The 16,662-nt window shown below is 36.4% G+C and overlaps 1 protein-coding gene across 5 annotated transcripts in view; it reads left to right on the top strand.

Moving 5' to 3' along the window:
- The first annotated feature begins 2,591 nt into the window (after nt 1-2,591).
- LOC113038638 (ankycorbin-like) overlaps nt 2,592-16,662 on the top strand; it is a 39,765-nt gene continuing 25,694 nt past the window's right edge. For 4 of the 5 annotated variants that reach the window (XM_026196231.1, XM_026196230.1, XM_026196229.1 and 1 more), the window contains exons 1-2: nt 2,592-2,830; nt 3,487-3,558. In XM_026196231.1, the coding sequence (XP_026052016.1) occupies nt 3,523-3,558 (36 nt within the window). In that variant the 5' untranslated portion in view covers nt 2,592-2,830; nt 3,487-3,522. The remainder of the gene's footprint in view (nt 2,831-3,486; nt 3,559-16,662) is intronic. The other variant, XM_026196228.1, reaches the window with a different exon arrangement.

Raw genomic sequence — 16,662 nt, 5'->3', positions numbered from 1 at the left:
AAATTTTTTGATGAAAAGCTGAGCTTCATTGTACTTGGTTTGTGACATATAGCTGTTCCGCTACATTGGTAGCTCAGTGGAATCTTTCTGCTGCTTCAGTTATTGAAGTGAGGTGAGGGGCCGTGTCAACTCTAAGCCTCTCTCCAATCCAAACCTTTATTTAGCCACTGTATGAGGGGATAAACCTGAATATTGGCCATGAAGATGAGTGTGGGGGAAGCAGAATAAACAGCCCTCTACAGATTCTTGTTTCAATGAATATTCAGAAACACATGGCTTCGGAAAAGGCTCTAATTATTCTGTACTGTGTGGTCCATTTGGTATATAATTCTAGGCAAGACAGTTGAAATGTTGTCATCTTTGGTTTTCTAGCTAGGCTACAATGGAGAAAAGTACACAGGAAATGGTGCAGCATATGATTGTTTTGAAGAAGTATGTATTTAGAACCCTCTATATTATAATTTGTAGGTTGAATGTCACATTTTCATTTTCAATGTATTATAAAATGTATTCATTATATTTTTGTTATATTATATTATTTTATATTATATTATATTATATGATACATTTTTGTAGCTTCTGATATATATATATATATATATATATATATATATATATATATATATATATATATGTTTCATATATGTTCAGAAGTTCAAAGTCTCTGGGTTGATAAGATTTTTGTATTTTGAAAGAAGTCTCTTTTGCTCACAAAGGCTGCATTTATGTGATCAGTAATACAGTAAAACAGCAATATTGTTAAATACTATTACAATTAAAGAAAATCAAAATAATTATATATATTTTGAAATTTAATTTATTTTGGTGATGTCACAGCTGAATTTTTATCATCCATTATTCCAGTCTTCAGTGTCACATGATCTTTACAAAATCATATTAATATGCCGATTTACTGCTGTGCTATTTAATATTTTTAATTTCCATAAATATATATATATATATATATATATATATATATATATATATATATATATATATATATATATATATATATATATATATATAATTTTAATTTTTTATTTATTTTTTTTCAAGAGAAAAAGAAACAGTACTTGTGTTGCAAGTGTGGCAACTTGTTTATGAAGCCTGGAGCTGTGTTGCTTTTTTTAAGCTCTTTTCATATTCTCCTCATAACAATTTTTTTATAGGTAACCTAAATAAGTTTCCCTGTGGTTTGAACTTATTGTTGTGTTGATTATTTTTTTGCTTGTGGCAATAGACCACCAAGGCACAGACCCACCACACCAACCTAAAAGACAAGCATGGTATTGGTGTTATTCTTTGCTCTGATGCTGCTGCATAACCACAGATGTGTTACAGCTCTGAAGAAATTACCAGGGCGGACTGCTTGTCAGTCTATTAGTACTGTCAGCGTTTTTTTTTTTTTTTTTTTTTTACAATGAAAGCCAAAATTACATAATGAAGCATGAATGTGCCTGATGTTACAGCAAGTGATTCTAATATAAGCCTTTATTTGTCCCTAGTGGTTTATTTGGAAAGAAACAGCAAAAACTCTTTCTGTCAGCAGCTGTTTTTCTTCTCCAATGTGAGTCGGTGGGCCACACAGTTCTAGTTGATGCCATATGTGTTGTACTAAATTGTCAAGAGTATAAACGTTCTTAATGAATATGTGATATATTAGTATTGGTAGTCAAATAAGGGTTTAAAGTCGCAGGACGCGTCCACCTCGCGGCGCCCTTCCCTAGCACTGCTGCACCGGATAGTGAGTCAGCGTCGAATCCACACGTTTGGCTTCCGACCCCGAGGACACTTTTATGGTCCCAGTGGAATGTAGGCTATTACATATCGCTCTATATGCATAACCATAAAGATATCTGCTCCCGAGCATTTACTGACAGCAGTAAATGTTTTCCTCAAACAGAATAACACTCTCGTGAACAGTTTATTACAACGATAAAATACATTAAAATAAATATATTTTAAAGAGTAGCCTATTTTAAAAGAAAACGATATATATATATATATATATATATATATATATATATATATATATATATATATATATATATATATATATATATATATATATATATATGCGCGTGTGTGTTATAGTTAAGCCTATATATAGTACACATATTATTATGTAGACTCATTAGATTTTAATTAACTCATAAATTAAAACCTGTACCCGTATTAATGACGTGTTATGTAATGACGTTTGTCAGTATTTCAGTGGAATTAGTTGGCAGTCAATTTATGAAAAATAAGTCAGTTGGTTATTGATTAAAATTCTCAGACACACACACACACACACACACACACACACACACACACACACCACACACACACACACACACACACACACACACACACACACACACACACACTTTTTAACATTTAGGATTATTTTAAAGGAAAAAAAAAACTTTTCTTTTAAAATAATCCTACAGGTATTAAAGTTCCTAACGACTAATGCAGATATAAGGTTAACATTATTGCTTAACATAGTAAAATGCTGTAAGGGGAATAAAAAAAATGTTTCGTGCACTGTAACGTTGAATGTGTATATACAGTCAAGCTCGGTCACGAGGACACATGTATGGTGACGTCACTCGATCTGCCCGGGGAACAATCAGAGGCAGCGCGAGCGCTACTTGAATGGATTGTTGTCGGTGAATAACTTTGCTCCTGGTTTCTCCCCTTTTGCCCGCCGTTCGCATTTTCTCTTTTAATATCTACGAGTCCAAATAGAACTAAATGGTATATGAAGCACTTAACACCATTCGGAAAAGTGTGTTAGCGACAAACCCCTGAGGTCTGTGTGCGCGGCTTAACTTTTGCAAAGTGGGTAAGTGCAGAAATCTAAACACTCTTTTCCCGTATATTTTTCCTTCCAATGTCAAACTATTTCCATTAGAACTCCGCTGAACTTTAGAAGCGAGCGTTTCAGGCTTCACGCTGCCGAACAAAATAGCTGTAATTTCGCTTCAATGTTACATTTACGTGCCAATGTTGTTTACAATCATCATTCCTGTCAGCTATAGTTGAACACAATGTTGCCATTGTTCCTCAGTGAAGCGCGCGGTAAGTCCTGTTTGCTTTTCTTATCTTGTTGGAGTCTTTCTGAACACTCCATACAAACTTTTGACTTTCCCGTGGAGACTCCTCAGGAAGATCCAAGAATATCAGTGACCCCGGTTTATGTGTATTTATGGAGCTCACAGAGTGTCTGGACTCTTGACATGTGTTTTTTTTTTACAACTTTGAAGTTGCACAAAATGCTCTGACATTGTAAACTTTGCACAGTGACCACACATTAGATTCAGTACTCCTGCCACTTGGGGCCACTGTAACTTGATCCACCTCTGTGCTTTGCCTCCAAGAGCTTGGTCCTAGTTTTGCCATTAATAACAGTGCTGACCTGATCCTTAGTTTCCGCCGCATTAAGCGACAGTTTGCTTTGGAGTATGTGTGTATGACTAACTAAAGTTTGATTTTATTCAGGTGTCCTGGGATCTGTTGAAATCTGAATGGACTAATATGAAGAGCCTGAAGGCAAAGTTTAGGAAAAGTGATGTAAGTATTGCTTTTAGCTTTCTTTCTGCAAACTAAATGGTGTTGTATAGGTCTAATACACTTAAATTAAGACTTGTATAAACTGTCCCTCTATGAAGTTAGACAGTAATTGAACAACTTAATAATGTATCACATTTTTAATTCACATTTTCGTTCATTTGGAATTTTAGTTGTAGTTTCATAGTCAGCTTGTATGAATGTTCTAGACTGGGGTGAATGACTCAGAATCAGACATGTCTGCAGCTTTATGATGATGACTGAGTCATAACTGGGAGTATAATTTTAAGGCTGAGAATATATGCACTCCCAAAGAATGAATGACAAAAAATAAATAAAACAAGCCTCAGTGGAGCTTCCTGCCACCAGATGTGATTCAGCAATCATTTCTAAGCCTATAATAGAACTTCATCAGTCTCAGGCTGAAGTATTGGAATGTACTTGAACGAAACATTATTGCTTATAATTGCATGTTTTGGCTTGCCAAATCATTGCCTTTTGGGCTGAGTCAGCGGATAGAGATTACTGTGAAATTCTATGTGATCATCAAACCACAGAACTAAGCTGAGTTTTAAGATACTTTCTGCCAGCACATGGTCACATTGGCATTTTGAACATTCACACGGAATGTTGTTAAGAGCAAGCCTGCCATAGCCACATTCACAGCTCATAATATAATTTTTTTCCTTGTATGGTGTAGAAGACATGCTTAACTGTTTTAATCTTTACTAAAAGGTGGGTGGGTGTTTACTTGCACAACAGTGTTGGTTGCCTAGGAGCAAAACTTTGAAATTTTTATATTAAACTTATGGTTTGCATGAACACTAATACAATAACATTGTCAATGCTGTCCGGATTTTAAATGACAACATGACTAACAACGGTTTATTTAATAATGTACTAAATGTTTAAATAAAATGTTGAAAGGTTTTATTAAAGGTAAACCTCACATTCCATCTTTTAAATAAAAGGATTAAGTCAAAATGATAACAGATTGATAAATGATTAGGGCTGTCTTGATAACAAATTTTGCTGGACGATAAATTGTTCAAGTATTTATCGCGATAAACTATAATATTGTCGTTCTAAGACCAGTTTCAACTAATATAATGATAATGGCATAATAACGCAGGTACACCTTTTCAGAGATCAATACACTTTTATGTTATTTTATGGCAGATTCAGAGCAAAACATTTCAACATGTTGACTTTGTGTGGCTTAAAATAAATTAATTTTGTATGTTATATTATGTTTATATGTCAGTTAGGGATGCTCATATTGACCGTTTAACCTTAACCAAACATTTTGACCTATGAAGGGGCCGGTCACATCACGTCTTTAAAAAAAAATTTTTTTTTGTCTGTTTAATTCAATTTCCTTGTTGTAATGGAGATCGCAGCTGATGGATGCTAAGCAATGACAGACGCCCTTTAGGAGCACAACTGCCCGAGCGATTTGGAAAGAAGGAGAAAACGATGTGCGGTGTGTGTGAACTCACTGGGCGCATTGACACACACAACTACACACCTACAGACATATTTAGATGAGCAAGCCAAATGAAGCGAGCGAAAAGTAGGCCCATTTTGAGAGAAAGGGCAACGAAGTTACTTGCAAAATAGGCTATGCGGTATTAAAATAAAGCAGTAGTGCAAGTACAATGCTGTATCACTTGCGTCGCAAACATCCACAAGCAAATCAAAGGCGCTTCCCAAAGCTGGTCTCTAGCGAGACGTTTTCTCTTTTTTTCTCGGGACATCTGTGCCATCGGAGAGGGTGTTTTCTACCACCAGACTAACCCCACATCATGACATGTTACATTTTTTTTTATAAAAATTGAAAAAAGAAATGTTCGCGGCCCCAAAAAATATCGAGCTCATTTTTTTTTTAGCGTGTTTAATTAATTAATTTATCAACTATTGCGACAGGCCTATTAATTATTATATCCCTTTTATCTACTTCATAAAATAGTTTAAATGTCTATAATGCATATAAGCTTATTTTTTACTGATTAATAGGGCATGCAAATTAAGTAAATCTTTGCCAGTCAAAAACTGCACACAGGCTCAATATACTACACAGAGCCGTTGTTAACTGAGAAGATGCGCCAATAAACGCTGAAAATGAACATGGATTTGCGCATCTTCTCATTTAACAATGGCTCTATGTAGTAACAGCTGATCTATGTGAAATCACGCACGTGATGGAATTAACTGCTGATTAGAGAACCGGCTTTACTGACGAGATGCGCATAACGATCGGCCGACCGTGATCGGAGCAACCCTATACAATTCATTCGTTCATATATTCATTTGTATAATTTTCTGATCCTAGCTCCATCTATGAAACCTTCATTATAGATATACTTTATTATAATGAAAACTATAAGAAGAAGAACTCCAATAAACCATATATTGCCATAGTCATATGTTTATTAGTCAGGTTGAATCAGTGAAAGCAGTCAAATGTTCTGTTTATTCTGCTGCAGCGATGTCTTCTACGGGGCACATTTGGATTTTCAGCACAAAAGCGCCTACTGGCCTTTGGATGGAGATTTACTGTTGATCATAGAACTGTGCTTCACTGAAAGACAGCATGACAATCACAGCTTCTGTCTAATCCCCATTTATTGCCTTTGCGATTTAATTTTGATGAATTATGCAGCCCTACTCACTAGTCATAATTGTTTTCTATTTAAGTGATTACAATCAGTCACAAGAATAGATAGTCAAGTACACATACAAATATCATGCAATGCAAAAATCATCAGCTCCTGTTTCCATTGTCGCCACAAACCAAGCCCCTTCTTTTTTTATGTGATTTTTGTAATCTTTAAAGTTGTGTCGTATAAAACAGAATGTGACACTGCTAAAATTAGCAATTCCTCCAGGTTTTAAATTTTTGTACCAAGAAGTCACTTTGTGAGGTGTTGGTCTCAAGCAATCAGGTGATATGAATATGCATTTCAGAGATCACCATACTTGAACTTTGCTATGTAGTGAAGTAATTTCACACGGTATTGCATTTCCGGTCTGATGAATTCGCCGTCCATTTCATATGGATTGTATTTTACTTTCAGTTGTATTTTATCATCACTTCTGCTTTGAATCCTGTACACTCACCAATCGAAACTCTTGTTTCAGTTTTTTGCCATACAGGGTGTTTTCTAGAAAAAGAGGTAAATCAAGAACACGAGAAACAAAATATCCTCCTGGTTCTATTTTGGGTTTTGTGTGTCAGTCCAGAACCATACAGGAATTTTCGTGTAAGGCCAGGCTTTCATTCTTGAGCAAAACAGGAGATTAGAACTGCCAGGATAAATACTTTTATAATAGCAGCTGATGGCCAGGGTCTTGTAATATATGTGATGTTACTCAACCAGTGTTTGAAGTCCCATTTGAACAGTCCTGATTTACCCGTAACATATTGAATAAGAAAGAAAGAGTGCGCTATTATTAAATTTGTTGGCATTTGTGGCATGTTTGAGAGAAACATAAAAAGCTTTATCTAGCCTCTTACTCAGGATGGCATTAAGTTTCAGTCTTTATGTGTAAGTTACAAGACATTAAAAACAGCTTGGTGTAGACCAGTTTTATGGGATCTCAGTAGGACAGCGGCTCTATTTGACTTTTTTTATTTGTCATTCACTTGAAAGAATAGACCTTTTGTGTACACAAATCAGTAGCAGACACATTTTGCTATGTTGACATGATGAGAGCTGTCTTTTATCAGCCCGTAGAGTCACACAGGGTCTGCTTAAGTCATTGAGGAAACATTTGGAAAACCTCCACTCCTTCTTGGGATTCTTTTACCATGTAAGAGACTAGATGTTAACTGATGTTTTGCAGGCTGTTGATGTTATAGTCCAGTCTCTTTATTTACCGGCTTGTGTCTTAAGCTTTTTAATAAATTAACAGTTAATATTATGTAATGTAATTAATAGGGTACCTCATTTTCTTATTTGGTCTCATTTAGTTGTAACCCTAATTTAGATGATGCAATGGAAATATTGTATCATGAATTGTTGGATAACATCTAATTGCACATTGTTGTCTGAAAGCACTGTTTAGTGCTTAAAACCAGTTTTTGCAGTATGCTAGAAAATGTTTTGAGCATTTCACTTGTAATTTGCTATCCATTGATGTTATATGGGCTTTTATATATTTACTAGAACACTGATTTTTCTAGTTGTCCTGATTTGTACTTCTTGTTTTTCAGAGGAAGTTGAATGAAATGAATAAAAGGGAAATGGCCTAGAAGATCCTTATTTAGCAGAGCCGTGTCATTTATGCTTTAGATCAGATGAACTTTCAAGCATGATTTTCCAACCCAGTCTCATGAGAAGTAATAGTAATTTGTATGAGGTTGAGGAAGCGTAAGAAATCAGGTTGTTCAAAAACGAACAGCTCTGAACCTAAACGGAACAATGAAATTACCAAAGTCTTAAACAGATAGCTCACCCAGTGATGAAAAATGTCATTTTGTGTTTGTATAGCGTTTTCGGTTCATGCTAAATATTTGATAGTCAAGAAAACTGTATTGTTACCATCACATTATTTTGTTTTCAAAGGACGGTTTTATTCTTAATTGTTGATGCAGCATTTAACCTGCTTCAGGTGCGGTCTTGCATCTAATGATCAGGTCTAGATGTTAATGTAAAGCTAGATGTGTTATGAAACCAAATAGATGTTAATTTATTTTTCTCTTCCAAGCCTTGTCCTGTAAAGAAGTAATGACAAGACTCCCAGCAGACTGGATTTATCTCATCTGGAATGTAGTCATGTCCACAGTTCTTAATTAGTGTCCTTACCCCAGCCCTTTTCCACATTAACTGCAACCTTCAACATGATGAAACCCTCAGTGAATCTATCCTGAGCTGTCCAAAGGAGATAAGGACTCATTTTTTACTCTTCACATAAAAGTTTAGTCAACAAAAAACGTGGATTAATAGCATCATAATGTTGTTAATGGAATTTCGCTTTCACCTCAGGTCAGTGCGTCCATTCTGGGAAGAATCTGCAGTGCCCAGTGTCGAGTTAAAGAGTTTGAGGAGGGAGGCAGGGTAGTCTGGCTAGTGATAAGGCTTGCTGTGCTTTGTGGAATTACCTCATCAGTTAGATATGGCTGCCAGGGGATTTAGAAACGGGGTCTCTGCCATGTGAGGGTAAAACACACAACCCTTCATTACATTGTATAACCTCAAATGGCAGAGACGAACGTCTCCTGTGCAATATTTATTTTGTGGGTTGAAACAGAGTATATGCTATTTCACAGGACCTGTTAAAGTATTTGTAGTGAAAACATGTAGCATCCCTCCCCCCTCAGCGTTTAACTGTATTTGCTCGGCCGTAGCAGACTGTCCAGACGCTAATTCCTTTCTATCCTCTGACACCTTTCATATGCACTGTCGGTCGCTTCTTAATTCAAACCTTAAAGGGAGTGGATCACGGTCTAGGCTGCCCGTGTAACGGTCCCGTGGCAAAAAGTAGGTTGACTTATAAATAGCACCTTCTATTGACAGTGCCAGGTGTGTATTAATTTCATATATTTGGTCATGCCAGCCAAACATCGAAATGATAACTAAAAATAACCTCAGTAAAAGTGAGCTTTATTTTAACATGTCTGGTGATTGGGTAGGCAAACAACTGACCCCCATACCTTTTCTGTTTTCAGATCTGCTTTCAATTGACCAATCAAATGTTTACAGCTCTCAGGACCAATCAGATAAAGCCCCAGTCGACCAATCAGAGTGAATCTGGTGGTAAAGCGGATGAGAATGGGCACAGCAGGTATCCGCACTAAGAAGATGGTTTCTGTATTAGGACAGACCCAGCTGCCTGGCTCCTAGAGATTAGCAAATCTAGCCCCAACACCCCCCTCCCCTTAACCACAGGCTTTTCCGTTCACGTCCCTTCTGGTCTGCATATTACATCCTCTGGCCTAAAACAGCTATCCCAGACTCTAGTTTTCATTTGCCTTGTTTTCACTTCATGTAATTGTGGCTTTGATATATTGCAGCCCTGATAGTATAAGATGGTCCGTCTGTATCTCCTTCGTGACTTAAGACATTCGGTGAGCTTTCAAATTGGTTTATTCATGACTCATCTCAGTAACAGTTGTCGGTGGTGAAGTAATGACAGGCTTTCCAGGTTGAGAAATTAGCCATCAGGATGAATCAAACGTGTCTGGCTCTGGACTACTAACTGTTAGTATTATTGCTTTAGGAGGCTCATCCCAGATAAGTCTTAGAGTGTTGATTGCTTGCAACAATGCAATTTATTTCAGCTATGCCCTTTCCTTTTTTTTGGACGTTATCTTAATACAGAAGACTGTGGGTGTTACTTGGTGGAAATAGTAGGGCTGTTAATTTAATGAAATGTATTACCAATCACATTAATTATAAAAATCCAATTAAAATGTTTATGCAATTAAATGGGATGACTGAACAAATTATGTAGGGAAGAGTCTTCCTAGAGGTACCTCCTTCATGTTTTTGCCAGGCCTGATTCTAGTGGCATTACTAGGATGGTTGCTTTATTAGGGAATCAATGTCAAGGAGATAAAAAGACGTACAATTCAAATTAAATTATGGTGGGAGAAATTGTAACCATTGTAATTATGCTACCTTCACCACATAGGCAGAAATCCCAGGGGGATGGGCAGGTTAAAAATTTTTGAGTCTCCCCTTCCCTTGCCTCACAGTGCTTTGGTCCAAAAGCCTGCTTTGCTCTTTTACATCACCTACACACACACAAGTCTGGTGAGAACAAAGTCAATAGTTGTGAAACTCCAGTAAGTAAGGCTGCCAAAGCTTTTTTATTCACTTAAACATTGGGTGAAGTGATTATTTTCTCTTTAATTCAGAGGATGCCAGTGTATTTTTCAATGAGTTAGCAATAGTAATATTACTTGCTTGACAGAAAGGGTTGCCAGGTTTTCACAACAAAACCCACCCAATTGCTACTCAAAACTATCTCAAACTAAGAGGGTTAAAAGTGAAAGATAATAAAATAAACCTGCAAAATTAGGGGGGTTAGACTGTGAAGATATAGGAAAAAGAAACGATGCCTAAATGTTATTGAATTTGTGGAAATCTGTGACCAACCGGCCAACCAGAACAAAGCTATAGTAGCTGTATTATTATTTGTTTCTATAGATATCTCTCATGTCTCTTCGTTGAGTATTCACTGAGTTACAGTTAATTTTAATGGTGCGTTTTTTAAATGAAGATCAGCGCAGACAAAGGCTGCAGACAGCACACCTTTTTTGTTACACAAAGTTTTGTTGTTGTTATGTCTGTATACAAAAAAAGTAGAACCTTTACAGATTCGATTGATGTATTGCTCTTATCTGTACGATAAAAACCGAAAGTAATTTAAGTTCTTTTCGGGGTTATCAGGAGAAAATGCCTCATAATGCGTATACGCGTTAATCGACTTCAGAGGGTTAATTCAAGTGAGAAATCATTTTTTGTGTTTGTGTGTGTGTGTCCTTTGCACATCTTGTCATGCCGGTGACTGCGTGGCTGAATAGATGCATTTTGCAGCTTTAAGGTTTAAAATTGATGACACTTTATAATGAATTCAGGATATTTTGACTTTTTTATCGATTGGCAGTCCTTGAAAAAATCTAAACTATTCACTACTTTTTGCAGACAAACCTTACTGATCTCTAACCACTACCAATACAGACTTTCTGAACTTTCAGTCATCATGCCCTCTAAAGCTTACTTTCTACAACATCTTCCAACCCTTTGTTTGATCTCTTTTCAGAGGCAAATTATCTCTAGAGTTCCTCCAAGAGATTTGGCATGGGATGGAATTCTTGTTCAAGGGATTAAAAACCACATTCCTTCAGTGGATGAGTTTGGTGGAATGTGATAATGAATGCGCAAGGTTATGTACAGAAGGTCTATTTTAAGTCTCGTTTGCAGAACCTCAAACAAGTCATGTGGTTTTTGTCTTTTTAATCCTCATATCTATTCAGACCAATGTAAACTACCCCACATTGTGCAATTGTTTAAGCAGCTGCAGATGTAGTTTAGAAGAAAAGATGCATTGTTTTTTGCAAAAGGTTCATATGGTTGGCATTAGAAAGTACTGGAAGTCATAACTTCAGAATTATTTCCCAGAGCTACAGATACTTGCCCCTCATATTATTTAGGTCTGCTCAAGTTTGGACCTAGACAACATCTCTGGGATTTATTTAGAGGTAAATCCACAGATGAACCCCTTCTATAACAGTTTCTGGCAAGATAGATGCAGTTATTATTAAAATCTCTGAACTTCCATGGTACGTCCACTTCTGAACTTTGTTAAACAAAAGGAGGCATTTGTACACCATGTAATAAAAGTTTCCCACAAAAAGAGATTTTGCTCTTTATGGAAGAGGCGGTTGGTTATATGAGTAGAATATGCTTTTAGTGAGTTGGGGGTTAGGGGACGGTTCAAAAACCGGGTTTTGAGAACATCTCAATATGTGTGAAAACAAGCTTTAGGGAATAACAGAGTGACTTTAACAGCTGTTGTTTATCTGCACAGACCATTTGCATGAATCTGAACCACGGATTTTCTCTCTTATACATCTCAGCAGTCCTATAGGGATGTCTTTTGTACAGTGAAGCACTGCAAAGATTTGCATTTAGACCATGCTAATGGTAAAGCCCTGAATGGATATCCAGAGCCTTCCTTTTCAACCCCTCAAGCTCTTCCCTGTTCACCGGGGTTTTATCAATGTGCCACATGGCTGAAAGTCTAATAATGAGATTGAGAGGGGAGATTATGTCTTTAGTGTACTTTCACCCTCCTGAACTCGTAAGACTGGCTGAATGGACAAATGTTAAAGCCGTCATATTTAATTCACATCATCTTTTAGATTTCACAGCAAGCAGCTTTAATGGTCTTTTTGAAAAGAATAACCCCCCCCCCCCCATTAACCAGCAGGGTATTCAGTATTCTGGGAAGTTTGTGTGATAAGTGAGTAAGTGAGTGATAAGTGAAGTGATAAGTGAAGTGACATTCAGCCAAGTATGGTGACCCATACTCAGAATTTGTGCTCTGCATTTAACCCATCCGAAATGCACACACACAGAGCAGTGAACACACACACACACACACACACTTTGAGCACACACCCGGAGCAGTTGGGGGTTCAATGCCTTGCTCAAGGGCACCTAAGTCGTGGTATTGAAGGTGGAGAGAGAGCTATTCATGCACTACCCCCACCCACAATTCCGTCCGGCCTGAGACTAGAACTCACAACCCTTCGATTGGGAGTCCAACCCTCTAACCATTAGGCCGTGCATTGGGAATCATATTTTTTAAATAAAGCCAAGGTAACACTCATTTTACATATAGCACACAGTGAAAATGACATGAATATGACAGTGGGCAAATGCATAAAGCAAAGCATAATTTGAAATCACGTTTAAAGCATTCAATAAACACGGGCCGACCGTCACACAGAGAACAAGTGATCATGCCGGATAAAAATGCCAGTTTCACAAGATCTCACAGCTCGCAAGGTTTGTGAAATTAGATATTCATTAGTCATTTAAAGATTTTTTTAAATGAAATAAATGCGTATTTTCATTAATGCTGATGGCAAACGAGAAAGTATTATAATGTTTGTTTATTACTAATAATATAAAAGCAATCATTATAATACTTTTTGTATACATTAATTCCTTTGTTTAACCGTTCTATCTGATTATTAGACAGACTTCTATTTGTATTAGACAGAACTTTTAACAACAACAGTAAACGAGAGAGTGTGAGCACTGTGTGCACTCAGGCGCTGCCTTTCTCCACGCCGTCAAAATAAAAGTCCCATCTCAAACACATCAGCCAAGCAGAAAAAACGTATCTGCTGCCGATATTTGATAAATGCCAAACATCAACCGCTAAAAAACATATCAAAAGTTATATAGGTGTCTGAATAATTTCTGGTTTGACTGTAATAATCTTTCATAATATTACTATATATATATAAACTAATTTCTTAAACTTTTGAACTGACCTAAACTTTCTAAATGGTTGTGATTTTATTGCTATCTGGGTGTTAGTGAGGAAAAAGTGTAAAAGTTCAAGTGCTATAAACGGCGCCAAAGAGGAAAGCAATGAAAAATTGCCATATTAACTTTTTATCTTATTACATCAAGCATATGTGGACATTGTAGCTTTTTGCGTTATGTGGTTATCCATCATGTAATAATAATAATAATATAAAAGAGTGATTCTGAGGTTTAAAAATTCTCACACAGGAATGTGCTTTTCCAAGTATTCACCGTGCAGCTCTGAGCTTATCATCTCAGGAATCCAAGAAAGAGAAGTAGTCCAAATGTTAGCAGTGTGAGTGTAATTGTTCAAACAGAGAACACGGCTAGTGCCAGGCTTGAACAGAGACGCGTGTGATAAGAGGTCATAGTCCAGCCTGTTCTCAAGGGGCTCGGCTGATCCTTTCGAATTTGAGAAGCCATTAGTTTGAAAGCCAACGGCTGGTTCACATGGCCTGACGTGGTACATTTGTATTTGATCTAATTGGCCTTATGTACAGGTACAGGCAGTATAAACCCATTCATCATCCGGTCGGTTTCCAATTTAGCACATTGTTACACTTCTTTTGGTTGCAAACCAAATAAAATGTCTTGTGTTTGATTTTAGCTTTGAGGCCTAGTGTACTGAAAATATTCAGCATGACACATTAAGTACTTGGGTCACAACTTGGCAACACGCCTACATTTTTTTTAACAGTGGGCAAGGAACTAAAATTATCTACCGTTTATTTTACTGACAGGAGATATATCAGTGTATGAGCACTCAAAGACAAGGATATTATACAATGTGCTAGAGAAATATGCCTCATGCCCATTGATTCTTAACGTCTAAATCTCAAAATTGCAATGTTCTTTCCTACTTAGTTAACTGCTTATGTTTATGAGCAGATAACGCAAATTCAACATGAAAACCGTTTGATCTAAACCACTTGTCTTGCCTCTGGCTCTAAATATTGCACAGCTGAAGAGGACCTTTTATCAGATAAAAGTTAAATGCTTACACTGAGCAATGGGTGGAGGTTATGTTTGTGCCATATGTCCCTGTTCTCCAGTGGTTATTTAGTCCAACAGGCCTTTTTGAGATAATGTTAAGTGTTTCCTGTTTTTGCAAAGGCCCACCAGGACAAAAAGGAGATCTCCAGGCTGTTGCTAGTTGTTTAAAATTTCTTTTGGAGGCTTATGTAGATTTTCTCAACTTTTTATAGCTAGTAGTCTAATGTTTGCTCTTTTTCCATTTCCATGTTCTTTCATTAGAAGAGAATTAAAAGCTCATCATGTCAGTTTTGGCAATAGACTGACAGTTTGTTCTGAACAGTCCTCGCAATACCAGTATAAAGCCTTTCATGCAATCTTACATTCCTGCTTATATTTTTATTCTACATGCTATGCATCCTGATCAAGCATTATATTTTGTATTTATTTTTTTATTTGTGCACCATTATTCTCTCTCTCTCTCTCTCTCCCCCTCTCTCCCTCTCTAGAAGCTGTTTTCTTTTCAGATTAAGGATATTAATCCAAAACATGAAATTCATGTATCCTCTATATATATATATATATATATATATATATATATATATATATATATATATATATATATATATATATATATATATATATATATATATATCAGTAGTAAAGATGCCTATTTTATTATCATTACCCAAAAAATGATTATTTGCTGTTGTTGTTTATTTTATTTTTAACTGCAATTTTGGTTCCCGTTTTGCTGTAACTGCTCTTAGAAAAAGAAAAAATGAACAAAAAAGAAAATAAAAACAAAATGAACATGTCCCTCAGAACAAAATGTTCTTATGATCCTAATTTTTCTCCTACATCTGAGGGAATATTATAGACCCATATTGATTTTTCAGCATGTCTGTTTTGAAATGTAGTCTTAGTGTGTTCTGAAGTACACTGCACCAGAGAATGCTAGGAGCCTAATTCAGACTTTGTTTCTTTATAAATGCCATCTTTTTCTTTTACAAATGGTCTTCATTTGTTTCATGAGTTGACTTTAAATAGCTTCAGCTGATTGCAGATAGTAGGCCAAAGTCAAACAGCTCCCAAAAATAGTGCTTGGTATACTATGGCTCGTGTAATGTTACACTGCATTTCAAAAATAGTGACAAGTGGTGTTGGCCTCTGCGGTCTGCTTTCAGCTCACTGCCTAGACTACATTTAGAGCAATTGCATTCTGGCTTGTTCAGAACTCCTCAATGTTTTCGTGTCTTTGGACTTCTCAAAATGATGTCCTGCATTGACAACTTCAAAGGAGGTCTTCAAACAGTTGCTCCGCTTTACTATGTTCAACACTGGGCATAGTTTCACTGTTATGCAAAGGTACAAAGACTAGATTTGTCTCCATTTGAATCTCAGCTGTGAATAAGCCCTTGTTAGGAAACGGTTTCATCCGTTCCTGTGGTTCCTGAGAGGTTTCAAGAACTGGAAGGAAATAAAATGATTCATGTCACAAGCATTTCATTCCTTTGAGATGCCCGTAAATTATAGGTGAAATTCAGGTGACTTCATCCGTTGTTCCACATGATTGCTTTCCTTTTTACCTCACTGCTTTGATGGAAATTGTTTGTTTGTATGGATCCACAAGTGTCACTAGCAATCAGTCTTCCCATTTACAAAGGGCTGTTATGCGCAATTGTGACTGGTATAGGTTATTAACTCACAGCTCAAGCAGGTTGTAATGTGTACAGACTTTTACAGACGCTTCCTGTAAATAATTAAGATACGATATTTATCACAATACATTGCGGTACTGTCACTAAGGTGATATATTGGGTTATTTCTTATTCTAGGAATAGAATATTTTCTAGGAAAGCTGTCATTAAGAACACAATTCAAGCACTTTTTATAATACAAATCGAAGCGAAGCAAACTTACAGAAAATTAAGTTTCTAAAATATTTAGTAGTTTTGTAAACTCAAAACAGAACAACTGCCATGAATCCTGTATGATTTATTTATTTAATATCGATATTCCATTTTTGAGAATCGATACAGTATCCCCAAACAAAATATCACGATGCGATACATGTATCGAT

Source organism: Carassius auratus, chromosome 21 (genome assembly GCF_003368295.1).
Source record: "Carassius auratus strain Wakin chromosome 21, ASM336829v1, whole genome shotgun sequence".
In the NCBI taxonomy this organism is placed as follows: domain Eukaryota; kingdom Metazoa; phylum Chordata; class Actinopteri; order Cypriniformes; family Cyprinidae; genus Carassius; species Carassius auratus.
This window is presented reverse-complemented; position numbering and strand designations above follow the sequence as displayed.